This window comes from Salvelinus alpinus, chromosome 5 (genome assembly GCF_045679555.1).
Source record: "Salvelinus alpinus chromosome 5, SLU_Salpinus.1, whole genome shotgun sequence".
Classification (NCBI taxonomy): Eukaryota; Metazoa; Chordata; class Actinopteri; order Salmoniformes; family Salmonidae; genus Salvelinus; species Salvelinus alpinus.
This window is the reverse complement of record NC_092090.1, coordinates 36419504-36446930: the sequence shown is the minus strand read 5'-3', so window position 1 is coordinate 36446930 and position 27427 is coordinate 36419504. Positions and strand designations below refer to the sequence as shown.

Here is a 27427-nt window from a genome sequence, read left to right as displayed (position 1 = left end):
GGCCGCCTGATTAGGAGAGGTCGGAGGGCAGGGCAGCCCGGTTCACCTCTCTCCCCAACATCTCCCCATCCTCCCCAACCAGCATCACCCCAGGCCTCCCCTGGAGCAGAGGCTCCAGAAGGCTCCAGTTCAAAGCCCTGCCACACTAGACCTGTAGGGCCTAATCTGCCCAGGTGTCAGGCAGCTATCCCTGGATGCTTCTGTAGTGACAAATGGTACTGTAGAGCGCAAATCCTTATCTGGGGTAAGACCTATGTAATTAACACTGAATGAGAAATGTGTCATATAAAAAAGAGTTCTGTTTGAATTGATATTCTAAACTTTTTTAAGATGTCAATGTTAAAAACAATGATCCGTGAACAAATACATATTTATTACAAATTAGGGCTAAATAGAATCTAACAGGATATTGATGTCCACTGCTCAAATACCAATAGATTTTTTTGATACAATTACAATTATATTAGGCGTATCTGTTTGGTTCCATCAATTGTCCCTGAATTATGGGAATGCCCCCCCCCCCCACTAAAATCCTTGCTGTCTGTGAGGTTTCTGTCCTCCCTTATTCCATCCCCACTCCTATTGCTCTGTGGCCACACCCAGTCATAAAAGAGTTTGAAGGCTGTGTGTGAATAAGGGGGTGCGGACAGAAACCTGCAATGTCTGTTTTGGGGTAAACAGTTCAGCCGTGTTGAGCACTGTCTTCTCCCCTCACCACATACAGTGATCCTTTGTTAAGATGCACACAGATTCAATGATTAGTCTAGGTATAATTTGCCAGCGGAGACGCACGAGAATTTCAGATGTTACGTTTTCACGCGCACTGATAAATAATTCAGGTCATACAGAAATGGATTTCCATGCTGTCAGATAACACTTTTATGGCTTCATTATGACATGTAATATCTATTTAAATGTGTACTATTAACTCAGTTTAACTTGTTCACCTACACATAGGAAGGAATAAGGAATAACAACACATTCTACACTGAAATGAGTGTTGGTTCAATATTGTACCTTGTCAAATGCAGTCCCAACTGGGTACAAACATGCACACAGATAGACATACACACACACACACACACATTTTCATATGGCCACATTTTCTGGATGCAATCTGCCAGGCGACTCATGTGCCCGATAAGGCAATGAGAATGGGCTCTGATGTAAGGCTATGAACCATTTTACAGTTTGCCATTATGCTGGGATCTGTCGGTGGGCTTCCTGGATATGCAGGGCTAATATTTAACAAGGAGCTTGTGAAACACTGTCGACAGATGACCCCATGGCTGTGAATGAATCACCGCTGTGACTGTACTCAGGTGTTGGGGTGGTGTCACATGTGCTGTGCTAGCAGAGTTTGTTCCTCCAGGGCTTGCTGCATTTGCATAGATAAGACTCCCTTTTGATGGTTAATAGGTTGGTATTGGGGGAACAGACCCTGGAGAAGAGAGAAGCTGATAAGATAAGGGGCCCTTGGAAAGCAGACATGCAGTCGGTGGTTAAGAATCACAGCTTAAAGTAGAGCTCCGCTAAGATTATGCAATTGAGACTGCCTGATATAAGGAATATGGAAGTGAACCACAATTTAAATGAAATTTCAAATGAGGATGTTGTTGACTAGCAATCCATGTGTGTGTGATACTATCTATAGTTCAAGAGCAAAACCCCACCTCTCTTCCTCTGTCTCTCTTTTCTAAACATGCACAGACAGGTGTTACAAGTGTTGATGGATGTCTTCAAAAGGCCAGCCGTTCATCTTCATAGATCCCTCTTTATAAGAATTGGTGTCAAAACATTGCCTCCTAATGGATGGCTTGCACGGACACGATCAGACATGTAGCCCAAACTAGGTGTGCTGTAAGCAAACTTGCTTTATGGTCTTTGACATGTCTTATGATTGTCTGCTCTCCCATATTACCAGTTTGTACTTCATAATTCCCCCCGTGTGGTTGTGTGGTGGCACTGGCATGGTTCTCTCCACGGGCTCACAAGGTCTAGCCAACAGTTCTATCCTGTTTGTGTCTCAGATGATACTGTATTGAAGATATAGTTCTGAATATATAAGGCCTACTGATGTTACATTTACCACACATGCAGCTACCGAAGTATGAGAGGCAGGTGACAGATGTTCAACCTGATAAATGTTTCTAAATGTGCTCCATTTCATGTCCCAGCTGTGGAAGTGTCAAATAAAAAATGGCAGTGTTGTATTCACGTCATATATTTATCAAGCAACAACATTTCAAATGACTGACATGGTTGTGATAAAGGTATCATACTTGTACTACTTTTATTCAGCTTTATTGGGGTAGATGATTAAAATAGAATGAACTAACTCCACAAAGAAATCCCATCTTCTTTCTCCCACCAATTTGAATTCGACGTGTCCTGTGAGGTCATTCTTCTTATTTTCCCCCCGCTTGTCCCTCCTATCTACCATAATCTAGGGCTGTTCGGTTCGGGATGACGCCACCTTTGCTCCGCCCCCAATGCAAACTCGCTCTTCGCGTTCATTTCATTCCTGTTCTCATTCCGAGCATTCTTCGCATCTCTGTCCGTGCGTTGTCGATTCACGTACACATATCTGGCTGACCCAGAAACACAACAATAACTTTACACAGTTTACAAAAACTATAATATCCCACATTAGACAAACAAAGGGGGACGAATTTTATTACAAATAACAATAACGGAGGTGTTTGAGGTAAGTTTCAATGTAGTTAATAATATGCAAAATGGTTGCAGACTAACACTGTTATGATGAAGTTGCGCTTTTCATTAGAAATAAGAAGTAATGTATGGTATTAGAATGAGTGGGCATATTTTTATATTACAATAAAAGTGTGTGTCGGTGGAATTTTAGGTTGCCGTTTCTTGTCGCTGTTGCAACAGGGTGCTTTCACTTTGTCCACTCAGTGTTGTATTCGACTGACACGAAAATCTTTGACATTTTTCACATTTTTGTAAAGAAGCCCGACCATACGCCCTATTATATCGCAGTAAGTCCAGTGCATGAACCTCAAACTCCTAACAAGATTCCGGATACGATTGGACGTACATTATTTTATGAATGACAATTTTGGACAAGATGACGGATCAAAATGTTGCTGTTTTCTTCTCCTTAGTTGGCTCAGCCGGGAGTTGGAGATTTCAGTGGAACATTTTCGGAGCAGTGCAAAAACATTCTGCTGAAAGACTTGTTGCTCCAACACCTTTGATCGTGTATTTTATCCATCGCACTTTGAAGTCACTGTAAGTATATTTTTTGTTCTTTTATCAGGTTAGGCTACAAAAATTCCATCAAATTCTTTGCATTCCATTTTCCACATGCGGAATTGATTCAACCGATCATAGGCAAGATCCATCAATGTTGCCGAATTGATTAGATGTGTCTTTTTAAGATAATACTTTTTGATCATCTTTGACAGTAGAAGATTATGGACCACATTTAAACACATATTGCCCATGTGCTCTCACAGTGTAGGATAGTAGGCCGGGCAACATACTTTTAGAGAATATAATCTATAAAACACATCTTTTGCATTTACAAAATAATCAGAAAATGTTATTACATACTTTTGGTGTTCTAGTGATAGTGAATGAAAACATTTGATATCTGTTTGTATTCAATGCTAGGTTTTTCTTGCTTTCGGACACTATTGAAACGTTGCAAAAAAAAAAAAAAAGACGACCATTGATACCCAGTTCTTATTTGCAACTCTCTTTGTCAGTTTAGTTTTTAAACAATTGGTAATTCAATATTGATTTGAACTATTTCAAAAATAAATTCTTACAAGTAGGTTATTGTGGGCTCTGAGCTGTGTTTATGTCTGCTTCATTGCTCTGTTCGATCCTTGTTTTCCATATCCGCCTTTTTTCGGGATACATTGTTGCCTGCTCAGCTAAAATCTGAATAAATCACAGGGATGGGGGTCGCATTATGTAGCCAAGGCCACTTCTATGTGTTATAAAGTTTCATCGCATCTGAAGAAACCGTGTGATCCGATGCCTATTACATGTAGGCCTATAACGTTAATCTCAGGAAAGTCTTGATCAAGATTAATGAAGGTTAAGGAAGATTATGTAGCTTTCTATTGCTTTAGAATTTCGTAATATACATGAATTACCTATAGATTACACAGATGCTCAACTGTTGCTATTTTAAGGATGAATTTGTTGGGGGAAACTTTGCGGGAAACTTTGCACTGCCTTTTATTGTAGGCTGTGTGGATGTAGTGGTTTGCGCTGATGCTATTACAGAGCTTTAAACATATGAATATGAATAGGTTATGTAGCCTGACTGCCCTCACTTGAACCAAATGCTAAACGCCATCAAGGTCACAACATCAGATACAATTCCAATATAGGTTGTCTAATAGTTAAGCAAATATATTTTATAGAGAAGGCTATGCAATTATTGTGTAATTAACTTATAGTGTTTTTTAAATGATCTCAAAGAATGTAAATATTCAAATATAACTATATGCTTGTTGGTGAATATAGAAGGTGAAATGTCTTGGTTATTTTGATGCGTGGTGATATCCACTTCATTAGTAACTAAACAAACCAAACTGCATGAGGGTATTCTTTGGCTGTGCAAGTTCTCTGATATAGAGTGGAATTCACCTTTTAATACTCTTAAATTCCCCTATTGTGGGATTGGGGAAAGACCTCCTTTCTTGCAGTTAATTATAGTCTTATATTTCAGTTGGTCTCTCTTGAAAATAGGGGCCAGCAAGATACAATGTGTTATTTGTTGATTCCTCTTACTAGGCTATTAGAATTTACTACATTAATTAGGTTGACTTCTATCAGACTTAACGCCTGACATGTCATGATGTTGAGAAGTAAAGCTGCTTGCTGTAGGGGGAAATCAGGACCAGCAATAGATGCTTTGTTTTCTGCTTATGCAACAAGTGGACCTGTTGGACACTAGCCTGCATGGCATTTTCAAGTGCAAGAATAGTACATTGTCTTTGCTTGACCCCATCAGTTTTTACTTTTGAAAGTGGGCTTATGAATTCCAATTTTACCAGATGATATCAGTTGAACCCCAAATTTGTGAAATTTAAGAATTATAATAATTATCTAGAATTTCTCTTATTCCAAAGTAATACCATCTAAACTTATGTTAAAACCCAATCACATAAACATATAAGATTTATAAAAAATAACAAGTCAATGTATATTATGGCGATATGTATTGAAGGTATTTTGAACTTGGCATTTAACATAGATAGACTGTAGCCGACTAAGCCCTTCCTCCCCCTTTTCTGAACATAAGCTTTGCATAGTTTTTTGTTATAACATTCATTTAGCCCCAATGACTCATCGGACAGGTATTTGTTAGCACTCAATTTTACATGTGCAGTTTCTATGTGGTGGAAGTGAGCTTCACAAATGCATTACATCGTACAAAAACACATATAAGCTCAATGCTGTTATTTAAACAACAATACAGCGTTTTCCCCGTCCCTGTTTCACAAAAAATCTAAGGGATGGGGCTGGAAAAATGTAACCACTCTCAAATTCATAGACAGAGCTATGGATGCAAGGACTGACCACCCATGATATGAATTATGTAGTTTAACCATGTTTTGAGGCTATACAGTGTTTGTTTACATTTGCATTGTTTACAAACATTGGAGTTAAACAAGCTTATATTTTGGGTTCTGTTGGGGTACGACACTTGACCTAATCTCATGACACATTTATAAGTTATATTCTTCAAGAATCAATGCGCATACAGCGACTTCGGGAAGTATTCAGACCCCTTCACTTTTTCCACATTTTGTTAGGATACAGCCTTATTCTAAAATTGGTTAAATATACTTATTTTCTCAGCAATCTACACACAATGCCCCATAATGACAAAGTGCAAACATGTTTTAGAATTTTTTGCACATGTATTAAAAATACAAAACAAAAATACATTATTTACATAAGTATTCAGACCCTTTGCTATGAGACTCGAAATTGAGCTCAGGTGCATCCTGTTTCCATTGATCATCCTTGAGATGTTTCTACAACTTGAATGGAGTCCACCTGTGGTAAATTCAATTGATTGGACATGATTTGGAAAGGCACACACCTGTGTATATAAGGTCCCGCAGTTGACAGTGCATTTCAGAGCAAAAACCAAGGGTACCAAAACATTTCTGCAGTATTCTTAAATGGAAGATGTTTGGAACAACCAAAACTCTTCTTAGAGCTGGCCGAACTGAGCAATCGGGGGAGAAGGGCTCTTTATTTAACTAGGCAAGTCAGTTAAGAACAAATTCTAATTTACAATGACGGCCTACCGGGGAACAGCCTTAACCTTGTTCAGGGGCAGAACGACAGATTTTTACCTTGTAAGCTCGGGGCAACCTTTCGGTTACTGGCCCACTGCTCTAACCACTAGGCTACCTGCCGCCCCAAAACCTTACCACCATCTCTGCAGCACTCCAACAATCAGGCCTTTATGGTAGAGTGACTAGGCGGAAGCCACTCCTCAGTAAAAAGCACATGACAGCCCGTTTGGAGTTTGCCAAAAGACACCTAAAGACTCTCAGACCATGAGAAACAAGATTCTCTGGTCTAATGAAACCAAAATTGAACTCTTTGGCCTGAATGCCAAGCATCACATCTGGAGGAAACCTGGTACCATCTCTACAGTGAAGCATGGTGGTGGCAGCATCATGCTGTGGGGATGTTTGTCTGCAGAAGGAACTGGGAGACTAGTCAGGGTCGAGGTAAAGATGAACGGTGCAAAGTACAGAGCGATCCTTGATGAAAACCTGCTCCAGAGTGCTCAGGACCTCAGACTGGGTCGAAGGTTCACCTTCCAACAGGACAACAAGCCTAAGCACACAGCCAAGACAACGCAGGAGTGGCTTCGGGACAGGTCTTTGAATGTCCTTGAGTGGCCCAGACAGAGCTTGGACATAAACCTGATCGAACACCTCTGGAGAGACCTGAAAATAGCTGTGCAGCAATGCTCCCCATCCAACCTGACAGAGCTTGAGAGGATCTGCAGAGAGGAATGGGAGAAACTCCCCTAATACAGGTGTGCCAAGCTTGTAGTGTCATACCCAAGAAGACTCAAAGCTGTAATCGCTGCCAAAGGTGCTTCAGCAAGTACTGAGTAAATGGTCTGAATACTTATGTAAATTTGATATTTCAGTTTTTTGGTTTGAATAAATTAGCAAAAAATTATAAAAACCTGTTTTTGCTTTGTCATTATGGGATATTGTGTGTAGATTGATGAGGGAGAAAACCAATTTAATCAATTTTAGAATAAGGCTGTAATATAACAAGATGTGTAAAAAGTCAAGGGGTCTGAATATTATCCGAATGCACGGTATATCATTAATTTATAATTTAAAAAATGGATGTAGCAACTAAGGATTCTAGCTTTAAAACATGCTCAGAAATGTGAGTTTTTGAACCTCAACATTCAGTAGTTGTACGCAGACCACCTCTCTCTGAACACACATGCCTTTTTATAGATCCCACCGCTGTACTGTTTTGGCTAGGAATGTGGAAGTCTCAGGGCTGGGAAAATAAGAATATAGTCTTTCACTTGTGAAATGTGGAGAGAATATGTGCATTGCTGAGGCATTGAGTGGATTGGATTACTTCTGGGAGCAGAGAGAGACCCATTGTCTTTCCTGTTGTCAAGACTGAGTGTGTGCGAGGCTGTTGAGCTGCTGAGCGCAAACAAGCCCGTTCTCATTGACATCTGCTTGGGTCATTTTCTGCACCTGTATGAAAAAATGCAAATATCAACATTTACTCTAGCTTGTACTGCTCTGAGATTTCATGCCAACGACCATTAGTCAACTTGTGGTTCTACGTCTTGGCCAGGCCATTGTTATGTCAAAAACAGGCTGTACTGACTATGACACCATATGGCTCTTGTATGCTTCCGATAAGCTATCTGTTCCCTTACCTTATCAATAGAATTTAATATGCTTCATATTTGAGTCACCATCTGTTGTAGGACAGTGTGTGTGTGAGTTATTGCAGGTGAGCTCATGTGTATGTGTATTTGTGCACATACGTGATTTCTTCTTACCTTGAAATTCCTGGCCTTGAATTGCACTTCAAGGTTTACGAAGCGAACAAATACATTCATAGTTTTCTAAACAAGTTCACCTAGACAAGGCATCAGTAGGTATGAATGAACCACACATGGGCATCACCACATCATTTACAATCAGCAAGCTGGTTTTTCCCTCTGTGGTCATGGGTCATTGTGAACATGTAAACTGTAGTGGGATTACAGCCCAAAGCAAACAGGCACGTCCTGTCGTTTTAATATACTACTAAGTCATCATTTCCTATTAAAATCCATCTGCGGTCAAAACTAATTAAGAGTTATCATAGGAGAAAAGAATGCCATGGAAACTGTTGGATCTTTGAGTGTGTTGTTTTTGTGCAGGGGGATTGTACTTGGGCTGGTGCTACATATCAAGTTTTCCTTCACAACGTCATTTTATGTATTTATTTAGTAGTATAGGTTGGCATGGAAGACATTTATTTTCTTCAGAAAATCTATTTTTTCAATCCTCTTACATTTGTTGCATTCTTTAAGAAATGGAAACAGCTGTTAGGAATAAAGGCCTAAACTGATCAAAAGCACAATTACGCATACCCAACAAATATTTTCTATTTCCTGTATGATAACAGTCTGAGAAATGCCTTATGGGAATCAGAATGGCACAAAGCATTCCTTTATCTAATCAAGGGAAGAATTGATGAAATGAAAGGATGCTGCTTTTGTTATAGCTACACAAAACAAGAGGAGTAGGGCGAGTAAAAGAGATGTGATCTGTAATTTAATCTGGACACAGGGTCGTTAATTGTGTAATTACATGCAGACATTTAGCAGGGGAGGGACTCATCGTCACATCATTGTGTCTGTGATCGGATAGCATGCTTCGCTAAAACACACTACCGTACTGCTGGGTTCCAGTCACTCTGTACCCTGAGGTAAACCCTGTTCTAGAAAGAGAATTTTGCAGTATGGTCTGCTGCTCAACAGTTTCAGTAAGGCCTCAGAGAGGCTGATGTTGAGTGCCACCAAAAAGGAAAAGCTGGCTCAAAGCCACTGACGTCATCTAAGTAAATCTGCTTCAGGACTGCAGTCATAAAATGACTGCCAGCTAGAGTGCACTTTGGCCTTGTCAACTGCCTTTGCAAGTGTAATTCACTTTTTCTACATATGTATAATTATGGCAAACAGCTTTTGTATTAATTTGTTTGTCCCGCTTTGTCTTTTGGTATATTGACCTTTACCTCATCATATGTTAATTTTCAAAAGGTCCAAAGCACTTTCTCTCTAGATAAGTCAAAGAGTCAAAGAAACCTTAAAAAGCTAAGTTGTAGAGCATTATACTGCCATACTGTTGCAGGAAATCTGGGGGAAATGAGAAGGAAAGAGAAAAATAAAATGTAAGAGCTTTTCTCATCTTTAGAAGTCATACAGTAAAGAAACCACTGTTTCAGCACTTTACAATTATAGCCTCATAAGTCATACCATATGTCAGCCTCAGTCAGTTTCTCAGGGAAGTCGTCTTCATCACGTCTTATTAAACTGTAATGATTTGGAAGTTATTGGGAAATTGTTATAAGTACCTTCCCTACTTTCACACTCTCCTAACTCTTCTTTTTTGGATGGGAAAAAGTCATTTAAACGAGCTACCACATGACCAGACACACATGAGAAGCAATATCTAATCCATGAATCATTAGATGAGTCAGTTCCTGAAACCACTATAAACCTTCAAGTTGTTGGCCACAGCTGAAAGCAGGAAATCCAGGCTTCAATAACTTCCTTTCCCAGTGCAGGCCATGCTAGTGGTTTAGTGCCCACTAGCAATAGGAAGATGTACGCCCGTAGAACAAAGGCCCTCAGTCACTTCATTTACTGAAACTGTTTATAATTTGTGGTCTGTATTCAAATGTGGGCTGTCCAGGCTCTCTGGCACCGTATTCCCCAGTCCTCTCTTGTAATAAATCCCTACAAGGCCTTTCATTAATGGCTGCTGTATTGTTATCATGGCCGACAGAGATCAGGCAGGCTCGCTCTGCCCTGAAGCTGCCCTGGATTCAGCCGAGGCTCAGATAGACTTTGGGTGAGCTCCCAACATTAGTATGCACTCTGTGCCCAGTGAATGAGTTTGAACTCTACCCCGAAGCACAGCATTCGTAGGTTTCTTTACGGCTTAGATCTGTGTATGTAAATACTACTGTAAGCATGTTTGGCTTGGAAAGCTGGGATACATTGGCCTAATATGATTACACCTCATAAACAGTTTAATTGCTCCGTCTGAGGACCATACAGTACATATGGCTTTGGTCCATTTTTGCGTTGATGCTGGATGTGGCTATGGACTACAGCATGTTGAGACATTCCTTGCATTTATTAAAAATGTTGTCTCAAAATGTTCTGACAAAGTTGTGTGTTTCGGTATCGTTTTGCCCTGACAAATAAATTATATTACAAGGTAAGCACTTCAATAGAGTTCACCTCTTTACATTTTGGGCTTCAAATAGGGAAATTATCATTGTCAATGTAAAACTCAGTTTCTTTCAATAACTGTTCAATGGTGTTTTGTTTGTGTATACTGCAAGCTTAATTGAAAAAGCTCATGAAATGAATTAAAGCTTTGTGCTGGCTGAAGTTGGTGAAAAATTCAGTTGAGTAAATCAGAGTTTGAGAACCTTGAGTGAGGTTTGAGCTTTTGTTTGACACTGGCACTGGCAGATTTATATGCTATTTGTTTCGTACAGTGACTCAATATGTACTTAACCAAGCCGGGTCAACAAGGAATTTTCTCCATCAAATTACCTTGGAGCTTCATGGGGATGATGTGTCTCATCTGGCCAAGCTTTCCTTTAAGTACCAATAAACTGGACAGCATCCGCCACACAATGAACAGCAAACAAAATAGTTTCTAGAAAATTCAATTTGACCTTTCTACCGGTAGCACCTTGGTAGTAGGGGCTGGTTTATGGCAGATGGAGGCCCAAACAGACGTCCTTCCTGAGATGGAGGGATCTGTGATGGTGAGTGTGGCGTGGAGGAGCAAGGATGCAGATGGTGGTCTTCATGCTCATCACTGATTAGTTTTTTCATGCTTATCCACAGTGTCCTGACTGAGCCCGCGCCCAGCCTGAAGCCTCCAGACTGCTCTGCTCTCATAACTGTCAGGGGATCCTTTATCTGCCGGACGTTTATTTACAGCTTTAATTTCCTGCGCTTTATGCGCTCCCCCTTCTCTCCTCACTAGTGTGACGCGACCATGTGCAGACGTTGGAATGCCCTGCATATTTTTTACAAACAGATGTTTATTGTGTCGAATGCATTGATTTCCAACATTGTTGCGGTCGGATGGCATTTTTACGTCATGAATTTGTAGTTCGTAATTTCTGACGTGAAGAATTTATCATGGGCACATTTTTTAGCAGATCATTTGCTAATTTTCTGAATAGACATCTACAGTAAAAGACTGATGGAAATTGGTCCCCTGTACTCCCACTGTATCTGATGTGATGCCCAGGTCTAGAAGGTGCTACTTGATTCTGATATGTTGTGAGGCAGGTGGGGACTGGGAGAGCTTCTTTGACAGTGCCTGTAAATCAATCCCATTCTCTACCGAGTAGAGATTGATCCCCGAGCGGGCGGCCCGTTGGTCGGGCGCTGGGTGGCGGGCTCCAGGCCTCACATTTGAGTGGGATATTATCAGACAGATTCACTGCACCCAAGCCTGCTGGTTTAAAGAGGCATGAAATAAACGCTTGGCCATTGCCAATAACAGAGGGAGTATTAGCGAGCTACTCTACTGAACCTTTTGCTCCCTGCATTGGGAGATTGGTATTGAAAACCTTGTTCATTCGTTTATCAGCACTCCATACCCAGCAGATTTATTCATGAAACCTGGAGAAAAATCCAATACTACGTAGATCAATCGGTTTGTCCCTGTGTACGGCTAGACATTCTTGTGTTCCCCTGCACACCTTGTCATTTTCCCCTCCTTAAAGAGGCTACAGCAGAACAAAAATTGTGCCAATTGGACATTTTTGCAATACTGGTGCGCTGGGTTCGGTCAGTCAAAACTTGCGTCCATAGTCATAGAGGGGGTAAAGCTTTTAATAAGCCTATTTCAGAAAGAATAGATGTCTAACAGAAGAAACGTCAAATTTCAATGTTGCTAGGTGTGTTCATCTAAGAAATGAAAAGCTTTCTGGATGTTTGAATTGTATCATTTCATGAATGTTCTATAACTTTATATCTCAAGGTCCATACCGTACAGAAAGGGTTTCTGCTCGTCATTCTTGATACATGCCATTCCAGTTATAATGAACATGTTTTGATGAAGCAAACTGTAAATGGAATCTCAGTAATGTCCCATCATCGCAATATGCATAATTGGATACTTTTTGTTCCAAACATGAGGGCTTTGGCATACATTCAACATTACTGAAATAATTAGCCGAAGCCCATGGTACGCCTTTAAAACTCACAGCGAACATTGAGTTTTGTAATCACATGGTAATTATAGTTCTCCACAGTGCAGGCTTAACTACTATGGGTCATTATGGGGTGCGCAAAAGCCATTCACAGGATCATTATTGCACCCTCTGAGATAACAGTACAAAAGGACTCCACATGGAAAATTACATTTGAGACCTCTCATCTGCTATTTCATTACCCAGGTCTGTATGATCGGTGAAATGGGTTCTTTTAATTTAAGGAGCTGGATTCCATTTTAGTGTGAACGAGAGTGGTTTATGTAATCTGCCGATAAGTGTCATCTCCCATAATGCCATGTCACAACTATGGCCCAACCCTTGCCAATGCATTCACTTGTTGCCCGCTTTTGTCCTTATCTTGCTAATAAGACCATTTCCATGGTTCCGACCTTGGTGTGATAGGAGTATGCAATTATCTGTTAAGGCCCCAAGTGTTTCTACAGGTGACATTCCTACCTCTCTCTTTGGCCGGGATAATTAGTGTTCAGATTCTCAGACACTAGGAGACCAGCTCAATAGGAAACCTCACAGTCCCCATGTACCTCTCACATCTCAGGACTATCTGATTGATGCCACATGGTGTTGAAGACCTGGCATCTGGGGACAGGGATGGAGATGGAATCTGGGCGTACATAGTTTTGAGCATGAGTTCTGTGACGCACTCTCTCAATCCATGTTTCAGAGGTATTTTTCACAAAAATGATGTATTTACCTATTCCTAACATCTTTTAGTTCTCTATCTATCACATTTGACTGTCGACAGCATTATAGGCTTCAAATCAAATTTGAATGGTCACATGCGCCGAATACAACCGGTATAGTAGACTTTACATTGAAGCGCTTACTTTCGAGCCCATTCCCAACAATGCAGTTAAAAAGTACCTTCTAACAGCATCAGTAATGGCTGTTCTTCCTTGTGGGCCTGGTGGCTACTGGACGTTTTGTGATAAACAAGGTGTAACATGGTGTCCTGGGGATATGTGGAGTCTATGAACACCAGTAACAGGAATAAACAAGGAGATGGGTCTGTTCCATGACAGCCTGTGTGATGAGGTGATAATGATTCTCACTGCCACAGAGTCTTCTGCAGGAATAAAAGAACCCGGACCCACTCAGCAGAGAGTGAGCAGACACAACAAAATATGCACACTCTCACACAGATGTGTGCCATATAAATGTGAAAGGTCGGTGGAGATTATGGGGTTATTAAGGGGTTATTTTTAGGTTAGCTTAATTGAATAGACATCTTATGATTGTAGTTTGTAGAAATCCTTTTGAATTGATGCAATAACCTTATTCACGAGAAGCTTGTTTTAAAACATATGGGTTGGAATGTACTCAACATAGTTGTACCGTAAATTAAAATGTCAAACCAAGCCATGGAGTTTACTAGGGTTACAAAGACAATGGAATCAGAATATATAATATTAGGAACACCTGCTTTTTCCATGACAAACTGACCAGGTGAAAGCTATGATCCCTTATTGATATCACTTGTTAAATCCACTTTAATCAGTGTAGATGAAGGGGAGGAGACAGGCTAAAGAAGGATTTTTAAATCTTGAGACATTTGAGACATGGACTGTGCATGTGTGCCATTCAGAGGGTGAATGGGCAAGACAAAATATTTAAGTTCCTTTGAATGGGGAATGGTAGTAGGTACCAGGCGCACCGGTTTGTGTCAAGAAATGCAGCACTGCTGGGTTTTTCCACGCTCAACAGTTTCCCGTGTGTATCAAGAATGGTCCACCACCAGAAGGATATCCAACCAACTTGACACAACTGTGGGAAGCATTGGAGTCAACATGGGCCAGCATCTCTATGGAACGCGTTCGACACCTTTTCGAGTCCACGCCCTGACAACTCAATATTAGGAAGGTGTTCCTAATGTTTTGTATACTCAGTGTAGATGCTTATTATCTGTCCAAAAGTAATCTTGTTGTATTGTCATTGCTAAGGAAAAGCAGGACACAGAAAACATTCAATTATGGGAAGAATGTCTCCCCCCTGAATATTGTACATTTGACAATCTCAAACTTTGTTCCGTAGTGGTTTCCTTTGTTAGCGAAATCTCTTTCCTCCATCTTTTCCAATGACCTTGAGAGAGCGTGACACGTAAAATTGGCCCAAAGTGAAATTCTATGATTGTCAACATCTTTTGAATTGTCCATCCTATATTACTAGTGCAGTGAGCCGAGTCTTTGCATCTTTGGATAGCGCTATCGCCTTTGGAGTTCCAGTAAGCGGGTTTTTGGCAAGCACCCAGATTAGACAGTTCACTTCTCTAGGGACTAAACATATCAGTCATGATATAGTTTGTGTCATGTTTTATTACAGAATAGGGCTGAATTTTTTCCCCCTGGTATTTTACAAATGCTTACAAAACCCGGTATTTCCTGCCAAAACCGGAAGTGTCATTCGAAAGCATTATAAAGCATGTCTGGATTTGATTGGAGCTTTGATCAGCATGAAAATTCAAACCTGATGCTACCTGAGCCTGATGAGACATATATTAAATACCTTTTATGAGCCACACATTAAAGACATTTACCGAGCCCAAGCCTAAAAATGCCCAAATGCCGTTATCCAATACATACAGTGTCTTTGGAAAGTATTCAGACTCCTTGACATTTTCCACATTTTGTTACGTTACAGCCTTATTCTAAAATGGAATAGATGGTGAGAGACAGAATGCGAGCGAGTGCTTGCGTGTGCACTGATTTTAAAGCAACGATATTCGAGTGATAGGCTTTTTTAAAACTCTGCAGCTGTAATTAAAAAATTATAATCTTTACAAATAAAAAACAAGCTGACCCCCGAAAGCCAGATGGAGATGTGTAAATTAGACGCGCATTCGGTCTTTATATTACTGTAGCATAGACTATTCTGCAGCAAATGTAGGCCTTCCTGTCACAAGAATAAAAGTGGTAAGTCTACATGCATTGTGAACTGCGCTCCATACTGAGATGGACTGTCTGTCCCCACCCTCAGCGTTAATTCATCATGCAGAGGCCGTAGAGAAGCCAGATTTAGGCATCGCATTTAATTTAACAGTTGCATTTCACACCGTTGTCACGTGTGCTCCCTCTCCGGCCTCTAGGTTACCAGGCTGCTAGTAATGGGTCACACCTGTCACCATCGTTACTCGCACCTGCGCGTCTTCAGATTCACCTGGACTCACCTCCCTGATTACCTTCCCTATATACAGTGGGGAGAACAAGTATTTGATACACTGCCGATTTTGCAGGTTTTCCTACTTACAAAGCATGTAGAGGTCTGTAATTTTTATCATAGATACACTTCAACTGTGAGAGACGGAATCTAAAACAAAAATCCAGAAAATCACATTGTATGATTTTTAAGTAAATAATTTGCATTTTATTGCATGACATAAGTATTTGATACATCAGAAAAGCAGAACTTAATATTTGGTACAGAAACCTTTGTTTGCAATTACAGAGATCATACGTTTCCTGTAGTTCTTGACCAGGTTTGCACACACTGCAGCAGGGATTTTGGCCCACTCCTCCATACAGACCTTCTCCAGATCCTTCAGGTTTCGGGGCTGTCGCTGGGCAATACGGACTTTCAGCTCCCTCCAAAGATTTTCTATTGGGTTCAGGTCTGGAGACTGGCTAGGCCACTCCAGGACCTTGAGATGCTTCTTACGGAGCCACTCCTTAGTTGCCCTGGCTGTGTGTTTCGGGTCGTTGTCATGCTGGAAGAACCAGCCACGACCCATCTTCAATGCTCTTACTGAGGGAAGGAGGTTGTTGGCCAAGATCTCGCGATACATGGCCCCATCCATCCTCCCCTCAATACGGTGCAGTCGTCCTGTCCCCTTTGCAGAAAAACATCCCCAAAGAATGATGTTTCCACCTCCATGCTTCACGGTTGGGATGGTGTTCTTGGGGTTGTACTCATCCTTCTTCTTCCTCCAAACACGGCGAGTGGAGTTTAGACCAAAAAGCTCTATTTTTGTCTCATCAGACCACATGACCTTCTCCCATTCCTCCTCTGGATCATCCAGATGGTCATTGGCAAACTTCAGATGGGCCTGGACATGCGCTGGCTTGAGCAGGGGGACCTTGCGTGCGCTGCAGGATTTTAATCCATGACGGCATGGTGTGTTACTAATGGTTTTCTTTGAGACTGTGGTCCCAGCTCTCTTCAGGTCATTGACCAGGTCCTGCCGTGTAGTTCTGGGCTGATCCCTCACCTTCCTCATGATCATTGATGCCCCACGAGGTGAGATCTTGCATGGAGCCCCAGACCGAGGGTGATTGACCGTCATCTTGAACTTCTTCCATTTTCTAATAATTGCGCCAACAGTTGTTGCCTTCTCACCAAGCTGCTTGCCTATTGTCCTGTAGCCCATCCCAGCCTTGTGCAGGTCTACAATTGTATCCCTGATGTCCTTACACAGCTTTCTGGTCTTGGCCATTGTGGAGAGGTTGGAGTCTGTTTGATTGAGTGTGTGGACAGGTGTCTTTCATACAGGTAACGAGTTCAAACAGGTGCAGTTAATACAGGTAATGAGTGAAGAACAGGAGGGCTTCTTAAAGAAAAACGAACAGGTCTGTGAGAGCCGGAATTCTTACTGATTGGTAGGTGATCAAATACTTATGTCATGCAATAAAATGCAAATTATTTACTTAAAAATCATACAATGTGATTTTCTGGATTTTTGTTTTAGATTCCGTCTCTCACAGTTGAAGTGTACCTATGATAAAAATGACAGACCTCTACATGCTTTGTAAGTAGGAAAACTTGCAAAATCGGCAGTGTATCAAATACTTGTTCTCCCCACTGTATATGTCACTCCCTTTGGTTCCTTCCCCAGGCGTCATTGTTTCTGTTTCATGTCTGTGCGTTGTTCGTGTTTCTTATTTTGTATTATGTTTTGTTTATTGATTAAATCACTCACTCCCTGAACTTGCTTCCTCACTCTCAGCGCACCCGTTACAACCATGCTGTTCATATAAATAAATTATTGTAACTTACCAGTTTCTCATACTTATCTATCCCGGGAAAAGGGAGTGGTTTTGGGCGGTAAATCCTGGAAAATCTCAGTAACCAGGTTCCCGCCATTCAACCGTATCACAGAACTCTCTGAGGTATAAGTTGTAATTTTCTTTGTTTATGCATGTTGATAAATAGATTTTTGCCCTGATTCGCTCTATCACTCTCTTGCTTTCTCACTTTCTTTTTTCTATCATTCTCTCTCTTCCTCTTTCTCTCGCCCTCTCTCTCTGTCTCCCTCCTCTCTCTCACTCTCTTTCTCTCCCTGTCTCTCTCTCTCTCCCTCTTTATCTCTCTTGTGTAATAATGGATGAGACACATCAGTGCCTTATCATCCAACCAGAACAGATACCAGAAAACCTGCCATCAAACAACAGCCACGTGGTGTATCCTGTTAAGCTTCCATCATTTTGTTTTACAGATCCAAATCCCCAATCCTTGAACTGTTGGTGTGTGTGTGTGCGTATGTGCCTGTGTGTGTGTGTGTGTGTGTGTGTAGATGTCTGTGAGTTGTGAAAGAGGCGTGTAGGGGCACATCCTGGCTGCAATGATTGGGGAGACTTTTCAGAGAGGGGTACAGCCTCAGGAGAACCTGTGAACACACACACAGATACAATGAAAGCTATTGAACTCCACTATGATATTAAAGGCACATCAATACAAAATTATATAAACATAGGCCTGGCTTATGACCGTGCCACTGAGATTTAAAAGCATAGAATTTGCCATCCACAGTGTTAGGCTCTTAGAGAAGGGAAATTCTCATTTCCAATTTTATGTTAGAGTAGACACGATGCAAGAAATCATCCATTGTATGTGAAGAGGGTTATAGGAATATGTGTGAGGAGAAAAGTACACGCTTTGAGTACACGCTGTTGTTTCATCATTGATTTGATTTTTGGGAATTAAATTAATCAAATGAATTTAAAGTGGTCGCATTATAGTCATCACATACTTTTCATGTGGGGTTTTGTTGATGTCTGTATTCTTGTCCATTAGTCTTGTCATTATGATGACTTGAACAGTTGGGTTTAGTTGAGTTAGGAATTTGATTAGTTTTACAGAAATATTTCCAGACATTCAATTAACTGTAATGACTCACAAAAGCCACAATGCTCTTTACCTGCTGAAGGTTGCAGGTGTTCGTATTGTTTCATCATTTTTGTACTATTACGCAGAAATATATGAATGGAGCCAGATTGAGAAGCTCCCATCTACCATACAGTTCCATTATTACAGCCAAATGCATTTTAATTAAGCATCTTTCTACTTTGTAGACATGCTGTAGGGCAGCTAATGCAATGTTGCTCTACCAGTCTAGCTCCATAATTGTATTGAAAGGTGTACAGCAAACACCTGCTTATAGTTATACGTTAGTGCACACCAGATGAAATTATCATGTTTGTTGGTGGGCTATTTTGTTTTGAGTGATGTACGATCGAGAGAAAGCGCCTCTCCCTGGGTGGGAATGGGATTTGTCTGTAGCCTATGGTGTCCTTGTTCTGGGTATGTCTGAAATGCTTTCCCTGCTTTGAGAGCGAGGTGTAGCGACAGCAGCCCAGCCACAGTATATTGTTGCATGACTAATCTCTGTCTCCCATCTGCCACTGGGGCCTGGACAAACATCACCACTTCAGCATCATCTAGAGACGTATTGCACTAATCACAACACTCGTCTCTCTCCCGGTCCAAACACACAGCCAGCTCAGCATAGCATACCTGTTATGGCTAAAGCACCCAGGCACATTCTCCTCTGTGCGTATTTATACATAAGGCTGTGTAACATAGACTAAATATTAGAGACACACTTGTTTGATGGCTGTAAAAAGTTCTTAACAACACTGTAACTCTGTTAGGTTACTATGCACTTGGCATGGTTTGCATTTGGATTTGGCTCAGTTCATCTACATCGTGTTCTATTGGTGAATTTCTTTCCCTTGCCTTTCATTACTCAAGTCTATAGGGGACAGCAATGATTTATGTTCGTCATGTAAGTGTTTTAGGGATGAAAAGTTAAGGTCTTGCGAGTCAGCAACTCCTCCATTCTCTCCTATCAAGAAAGAGAAGTGTTTTATTTTCTGTTTGCAAACATGCCCCTGCGTTTGTTTCTCCATTAAGACAGCTGAGTGACCATAGTTTAGAGGACCTTCATTTGAAGAATATTCAAGGTGTTCTATGATATTTGTCTTGTGTTTAAAAACATGTTTTAGTAGTAAAAAAAAAAAGTGCAAACAATGTCTACTGCTATGCTCTAATGATGATATCCCTCTGTTCAAAACATCAAGAATGACTCACTTGTCAATGTCGAGAGATCAATGAAACAAAGGGTTATCAGTAATTGAAAGATAAAGACATACACATCAAACTCTGGCTAATTGAGTGAACCTGGCCTCATATTTCCTCAGCATGCTCAAGGAGGTGATCATCCGCTTGGACCCAGAACTCATCTGGTTGTCGAGGTGCTCTCCTGATAGATGCTCCTTATGGAATAGTGACAGAGGTCAATTATTTAGGGTGATTTATTACTAAGCCAAATGACTGCAGAGTCACTTCAGCCATGCCCAGTGATTAAGCTGTTTTAACTCAATAGATTTATCTGATGTTCTCTAACACTTGTTCAGGTTAATAGACTACAGCGTGCTAATGACAGTGTTAGGTTAAAGTCATTCATTCAGGGGACATACTGTAGAGTGCTTCTGGCTGTGGTATCTTGGTGGGAAATAAACTTCTTAAGGTCCTTGACAATGTATTATTCCATTGAATTGACTTTGGCGAATGGTGGCAATAAACGTACCAATAACAAGAGAAATGTGTATTCTATGACACCAATATGTCCTAGAATTATGCGGACATTGATTATATCACAATGTAACTGCCACTAAGTAAATGCATTTGTAAATAGCATTGACTTACTGTAGATCTGCCAGCTGTACGATGTGGATGCTTCTACTGGCCAAGAGAGGTACTCTTGAGCCCCTTTGCTGCCCCAGTCTTTTAAACTCTTTGTGATTACATGGCATGGAGTGTGTACCGCTGTTTCCCCCCTCAGAGTAATCCTGCAGCAGATGCGGCTGCACACCATCCTCAGCAATGGATGGAGGAGAGAGAAAAGGTTTATTTATAGTGGTTATATTAACAAAATTAATTTAGAGTACCACTTAAAATGAATGAATTAGCCTACCAACTTGTATTATACCATTTCAATGTTATGTATTACCCCTCCACCCCTACCCCCTCGATCTTTATACCCCAGATTCAAATATATACTGCTCTATTCTTTTCATGTAGCAATATGATAGGCCAAGGCTCTCTGCTGCCCTTCCCTAGCGGTAAATGCTAGTTGTGGTTGAGAGCTCAGCTTTTTTGGGGGGGACGGGGGTGGGGTGGTGGATTCAATAATTCATTGCACGCTTCAGTGTAACAGTATTCATTTCCTGGTGTGGCGCGTCAGGGGAAACAACCTGTAGAAGAGCGGGGAAACATCAGCCCATTGTGGGATGAACATGGCCATGAGCTCACTAAACACCCCTCCAAATATCAGTGTTTCCCTCTTTTGGAGGGAAATCATGAGCTAGCATGGAAACCAGACGTGTCCAGACACTCACGTTAGCTCTCGCTCTCTTTCTCTCTCTCGCTCTCTCTTTTCTTTCTCTCTCTCTTTTCTCTCTCCTCTCTCTCTCTCTCTCTCTATATATATATATACACTGCTCAAAAAAATAAAGGGAACACTTAAACAACACAATGTAACTCCAAGTCAATCACACTTCTATGAAATCAAACTGTCCACTTAGGAAGCAACATTGATTGACAATAAATTTCACATGCTGTTGTGCAAATGGAATAGACAAAAGGTGGAAATTATAGGCAATTAGCAAGACACCCCCAAAAAAGGAGTGATTCTGCAGGTGGTGACCACAGACCACTTCTCAGTTCCTATGCTTCCTGGCTGATGTTTTGGTCACTTTTGAATGCTGGCGGTGCTCTCACTCTAGTGGTAGCATGAGACGGAGTCTACAACCCACACAAGTGGCTCAGGTAGTGCAGTTCATCCAGGATGGCACATCAATGCGAGCTGTGGCAAAAAGGTTTGCTGTGTCTGTCAGCGTAGTGTCCAGAGCATGGAGGCGCTACCAGGAGACAGGCCAGTACATCAGGAGACGTGGAGGAGGCCGTAGGAGGGCAACAACCCAGCAGCAGGACCGCTACCTCCGCCTTTGTGCAAGGAGGTGCACTGCCAGAGCCCTGCAAAATGACCTCCAGCAGGCCACAAATGTGCATGTGTCAGCATATGGTCTCACAAGGGGTCTGAGGATCTCATCTCGGTACCTAATGGCAGTCAGGCTACCTCTGGCGAGCACATGGAGGGCTGTGCGGCCCCACAAAGAAATGCCACCCCACACCATGACTGACCCACCGCCAAACCGGTCATGCTAGAGGATGTTGCAGGCAGCAGAACATTCTCCACGGCGTCTCCAGACTCTGTCACGTCTGTCACATGTGCTCATGTGCTCAGTGTGAACCTGCTTTCATCTGTGAAGAGCACAGGGCGCCAGTGGCGAATTTGCCAATCTTGGTGTTCTCTGGCAAATGCCAAACGTCCTGCACGGTGCTGGGCTGTAAGCACAACCCCCACCTGTGGACGTCGGGCCCTCATACCACCCTCATGGAGTCTGTTTCTGACCGTTTGAGCAGACACATGCACATTTGTGGCCTACTGGAGGTCATTTTGCAGGGCTCTGGCAGTGCACCTCCTTGCACAAAGGCGGAGGTAGCGGTCCTGCTGCTGGGTTGTTGCCCTCCTACGGCCTCCTCCACGTCTCCTGATGTACTGGCCTGTCTCCTGGTAGCGCCTCCATGCTCTGGACACTACGCTGACAGACACAGCAAACCTTTTTGCCACAGCTCGCATTGATGTGCCATCCTGGATGAACTGCACTACCTGAGCCACTTGTGTGGGTTGTAGACTCCGTCTCATGCTACCACTAGAGTGAGAGCACCGCCAGCATTCAAAAGTGACCAAAACATCAGCCAGGAAGCATAGGAACTGAGAAGTTGTCTGTGGTCACCACCTGCAGAATCACTCCTTTTTTGGGGGTGTCTTGCTAATTGCCTATAATTTCCACCTTTTGTCTATTCCATTTGCACAACAGCATGTGAAATTTATTGTCAATCAGTGTTGCTTCCTAAGTGGACAGTTTGATTTCACAGAAGTGTGATTGACTTGGAGTTACATTGTGTTGTTTAAGTGTTCCCTTTATTTTTTTGAGCAGTGTATATATATATATATATATATATATATATATATATATATACAGTGGGGAGAACAAGTATTTGATACACTGCCGATTTTGCAGGTTTTCCTACTTACAAAGCATGTAGAGGTCTGTAATTTTTATCATAGATACACTTCAACTGTGAGAGACGGAATCTAAAACAAAAATCCAGAAAATCACATTGTATGATTTTTAAGTAATTAATTTGCATTTTATTGCATGACATAAGTATTTGATCACCTACCAACCAGTAAGAATTCCGGCTCTCACAGACCTGTTCGTTTTTCTTTAAGAAGCCCTCCTGTTCTCCACTCATTACCTGTATTAACTGCACCTGTTTGAACTCGTTACCTGTATGAAAGACACCTGTCCACACACTCAATCAAACAGACTCCAACCTCTCCACAATGGCCAAGACCAGAGAGCTGTGTAAGGACATCAGGGATACAATTGTAGACCTGCACAAGGCTGGGATGGGCTACAGGACAATAGGCAAGCAGCTTGGTGAGAAGGCAACAACTGTTGGCGCAATTATTAGAAAATGGAAGAAGTTCAAGATGACGGTCAATCACCCTCGGTCTGGGGCTCCATGCAAGATCTCACCTCGTGGGGCATCAATGATCATGAGGAAGGTGAGGGATCAGCCCAGAACTACACGGCAGGACCTGGTCAATGACCTGAAGAGAGCTGGGACCACAGTCTCAAAGAAAACCATTAGTAACACACCATGCCGTCATGGATTAAAATCCTGCAGCGCACGCAAGGTCCCCCTGCTCAAGCCAGCGCATGTCCAGGCCCATCTGAAGTTTGCCAATGACCATCTGGATGATCCAGAGGAGGAATGGGAGAAGGTCATGTGGTCTGATGAGACAAAAATAGAGCTTTTTGGTCTAAACTCCACTCGCCGTGTTTGGAGGAAGAAGAAGGATGAGTACAACCCCAAGAACACCATCCCAACCGTGAAGCATGGAGGTGGAAACATCATTCTTTGGGGATGTTTTTCTGCAAAGGGGACAGGACGACTGCACCGTATTGAGGGGAGGATGGATGGGGCCATGTATCGCGAGATCTTGGCCAACAACCTCCTTCCCTCAGTAAGAGCATTGAAGATGGGTCGTGGCTGGTTCTTCCAGCATGACAACGACCCGAAACACACAGCCAGGGCAACTAAGGAGTGGCTCCGTAAGAAGCATCTCAAGGTCCTGGAGTGGCCTAGCCAGTCTCCAGACCTGAACCCAATAGAAAATCTTTGGAGGGAGCTGAAAGTCCGTATTGCCCAGCGACAGCCCCGAAACCTGAAGGATCTGGAGAAGGTCTGTATGGAGGAGTGGGCCAAAATCCCTGCTGCAGTGTGTGCAAACCTGGTCAAGAACTACAGGAAACGTATGATCTCTGTAATTGCAAACAAAGGTTTCTGTACCAAATATTAAGTTCTGCTTTTCTGATGTATCAAATACTTATGTCATGCAATAAAATGCAAATTATTTACTTAAAAATCATACAATGTGATTTTCTGGATTTTTGTTTTAGATTCCGTCTCTCACAGTTGAAGTGTACCTATGATAAAAATGACAGACCTCTACATGCTTTGTAAGTAGGAAAACTTGCAAAATCGGCAGTGTATCAAATACTTGTTCTCCCCACTGTATATATATACAGTGGGGAGAACAAGTATTTGATACACTGCAATGACAAATGCAAAGGCGTGTTTTTAAAAGGTCCTCTCAAAAATACCACTGTTACAACTTGACTGGGTTTGACTTGTTGAAGAAGTAAAGAAAAAATCTTGCTTGAGATCAGGTATTACAATCATGACCGTGCTGGATGTGATTACTGGTGTAGTTTATTATTCAGTCTGGGTGGGGGGAGCAAGGCTGGAGAAAAAGCCCAAGCCATTTAGTGGTCGAAATGGACGTTTTTTCCCCTCCCTCATCAGTCTGTGAGTAAGTTCTGCAGTGTCAGCAGTCAGCTCACAAAAACGGAATTCAGTAAACGCTCCCTCCGCTCTCTGGGAGTTTTTTTCCCTCCCAAACAGCTTGCTCCGATCCCCCCTCTCCCCCCTCACGAACCGACATTCTAGAAGAAACATATGCTGCTAGTCCCACTTCACAACAGCTTGTGCTGCTTGAATAGGATCTTGCCTAGAGAGGAAGCGGTCGTCTGGAAGGGGAGAGGAGGATAAGGAGGGAGAGGGGAAGATATGGAGGGAGACTGGGAAGTGGGGGGGTGCTAGAGTGAAGGGCTACAAAAACATCCACCAAATGAACTCCCCAGTTGTGATTTTCACCGTTAAAATTCAACTCAGCATGATTGTCTACAGCAATACATAAGAACCTACATTGTTTTCATGAGTCACTTTGTGGACAATAGTTTTGATTGAGGAGAGATGGACACTTTCAGTTTAGGTACTTTTCTGCCTCGAATTTAAATGTGATTTCCTTCTCCTTCGCTTACAGTTTAGCAGTTTGAATGAGTTTTTAATGGGGATCTAATTCAGAGCAGGTTGTTTACACAGCATAAATGCAAAGAAAATTGAGGAATCTCACAGTGGAATTTTCTGTCAAGGGAATTCACAATGTGGAAAACAGACTCTTTCCTTGAACAAAGAGGACAGGGGATATTTTTTTCCGTTTGAAATTTAAAGTGGTACAGGTATGGTTGTGTCCTTTCTTGAGTGGGCTTCTCTATTTCTTTTTGCCTCATAAACATTCCACAGTTATCCTACATGAATTTCATCCAGATTTAAGAGTCTATTTGACAGTCCTGACAGCTGGTATAAAAAGGCTTCAACTGCTCCTGTGCAGGAGATACCAGGTGCGCTGGATGTGTTTTAGGGTTATGTTCTCATTAGATATTTTATGTCTGCAGTCTTGTATTTTTTATTTGCCTGCTTATCTATTTTGGAAAGTCAAGGAGGTGATTCTACTACAACAAGCTAAAAATATATCCTGTGATGAAGTCGCTGCACGTGACCTCCATCACATCATTTGTTTTAAATGGGAGACGACATTAAGTATTTTCAATAGTACCATTTAAAATGTCGGACAAAAACTAGCATAAAGGAACGTTTCAGTCCTTTACATGGCATCTAGTAAAACTGTACCGCAGTCATCCTAATCCTAACATCATAGGTAGACAGCCAGGCCAAGAATCCTCTCCTGTTTGGCTCACCACACTATTGACCAGTGGCCATGAGCAGTGTGTTGTCGTCTTGGAGGCAGATGTCTGTGCTGTGGAGAGTGACGGATGGTTTGTGTTTGTTTATTTGGGAATTCCAGATCTCTCCCTACTGTGCTCCAGGCTTCGGCTTGGAGATCCCAAGCACCACCATGGACCCCAGCAGCTGGAGCGGCAGCGAGAGCCCTGCCGAGGACATGGAGCGGATGAGCGATTCGGCAGACAAGCCCCTTGACAATGACGCCGAGGGGGTGTGGAGCCCCGACATCGAGCAGAGCTTTCAGGAGGCGCTGGCCATCTATCCCCCCTGTGGGCGCAGGAAGATCATTCTATCTGACGAGGGAAAGATGTACGGTGAGTACATGGGGTCAGGGATGTGGGTTGGTACATGGGAGGAAGAGCGAGGATACCCTCCTTTGTAATTATATATTACAATTCTTTTTTACGTACATTTTTTTAGATGGTAGTCACAACATTTCACTTTTAAAACCAATTGCATATCATCCTTTCGCACTCAAATAATCTTGTTATGGGACCATAAAAAGTGCCCAAAGTGACTGAGGAAGATTTTCAGAGAGATTCAGTGTTGATAAAGGGACCGCACAAGTGAAACAATAGACTGGGAGTGAAAATGTCAATCAGGAATTCATTTGTGGGACTTGCAGGCTGTTAAGGGCTCCTTGGCGGTAGCCATACATTCATGTTCCTTCTCTGCAGAAGTAGGAGTCTATAAGTAAAGCAGCATTAACTATTAGGCAGGGGCAGATGGCACTGTGGCTGCCACCAGCTGTGGCTGCCACCAACCCCCCCTCCCCCATTCCTGGCTGGGTGATGTCATGGAAAGAGGGAATATTTTCTTTCTGCAGTGTTGGACTCTCTCACAGCCTGTCAGTGTCAAGTGAAAGCAGAAAGCCCCTCGGGGTGTTAGTTTGCAGCTGTCATGTGATCCCTCTGGCCAAACCAAATGTAAAGTCTAGGAGTCGCAGTGAAGCCCCCTCAGCTGCCGGTACAAAGAGGCTTCAGACCCCACGACCAAGCAGCTCACCACCCCAGCACCACCTCTCTCCTACAAGCAGAATGGGAGTGCCAAAGAAACTCACTCACACTCCCCCTGCTCAGGATTAGAGCATAACAAATAGGTTTGCCTAGGAAGTTTTAAATGATTAACGCTAAGGACAAGACTCACTAGTGCAGACTGGACACGCCAGTCTCGTTTTTGGTTGGACGCATTCTTCTCTCTGATAAGAGATCAAATGGCCACCATCAGACAGTTATATTTTAGCTCAGGCACTTCTACCATTTCAAATTCCACAAAACAGCATTTAACATAAAACAGCACGTTTTGTGTCAAATGCAAACCTTCGGAGAATTGATAGGTCTTTGCTGGCTCTGCTGATGCATAAAGAATATGATAATAACCGATTCAAGGT

At 42.2% G+C, this 27427-nt stretch overlaps 1 protein-coding gene across 3 annotated transcripts in view; it reads left to right on the top strand.

Annotated features, from left to right (window-relative positions):
* Positions 1–2514: 2514 nt before the first annotated feature.
* The window catches only part of LOC139576132 (transcriptional enhancer factor TEF-1), a 56847-nt gene continuing 31934 nt past the window's right edge, over positions 2515–27427 (top strand). For 2 of the 3 annotated variants that reach the window (XM_071401838.1, XM_071401836.1), the window contains exons 1-3: positions 2515–2707; positions 3129–3255; positions 26099–26351. In XM_071401838.1, the coding sequence (XP_071257939.1) occupies positions 26150–26351 (202 nt within the window). In that variant the 5' untranslated portion in view covers positions 2515–2707; positions 3129–3255; positions 26099–26149. The remainder of the gene's footprint in view (positions 2708–3128; positions 3256–26098; positions 26352–27427) is intronic. The other variant, XM_071401839.1, reaches the window with a different exon arrangement.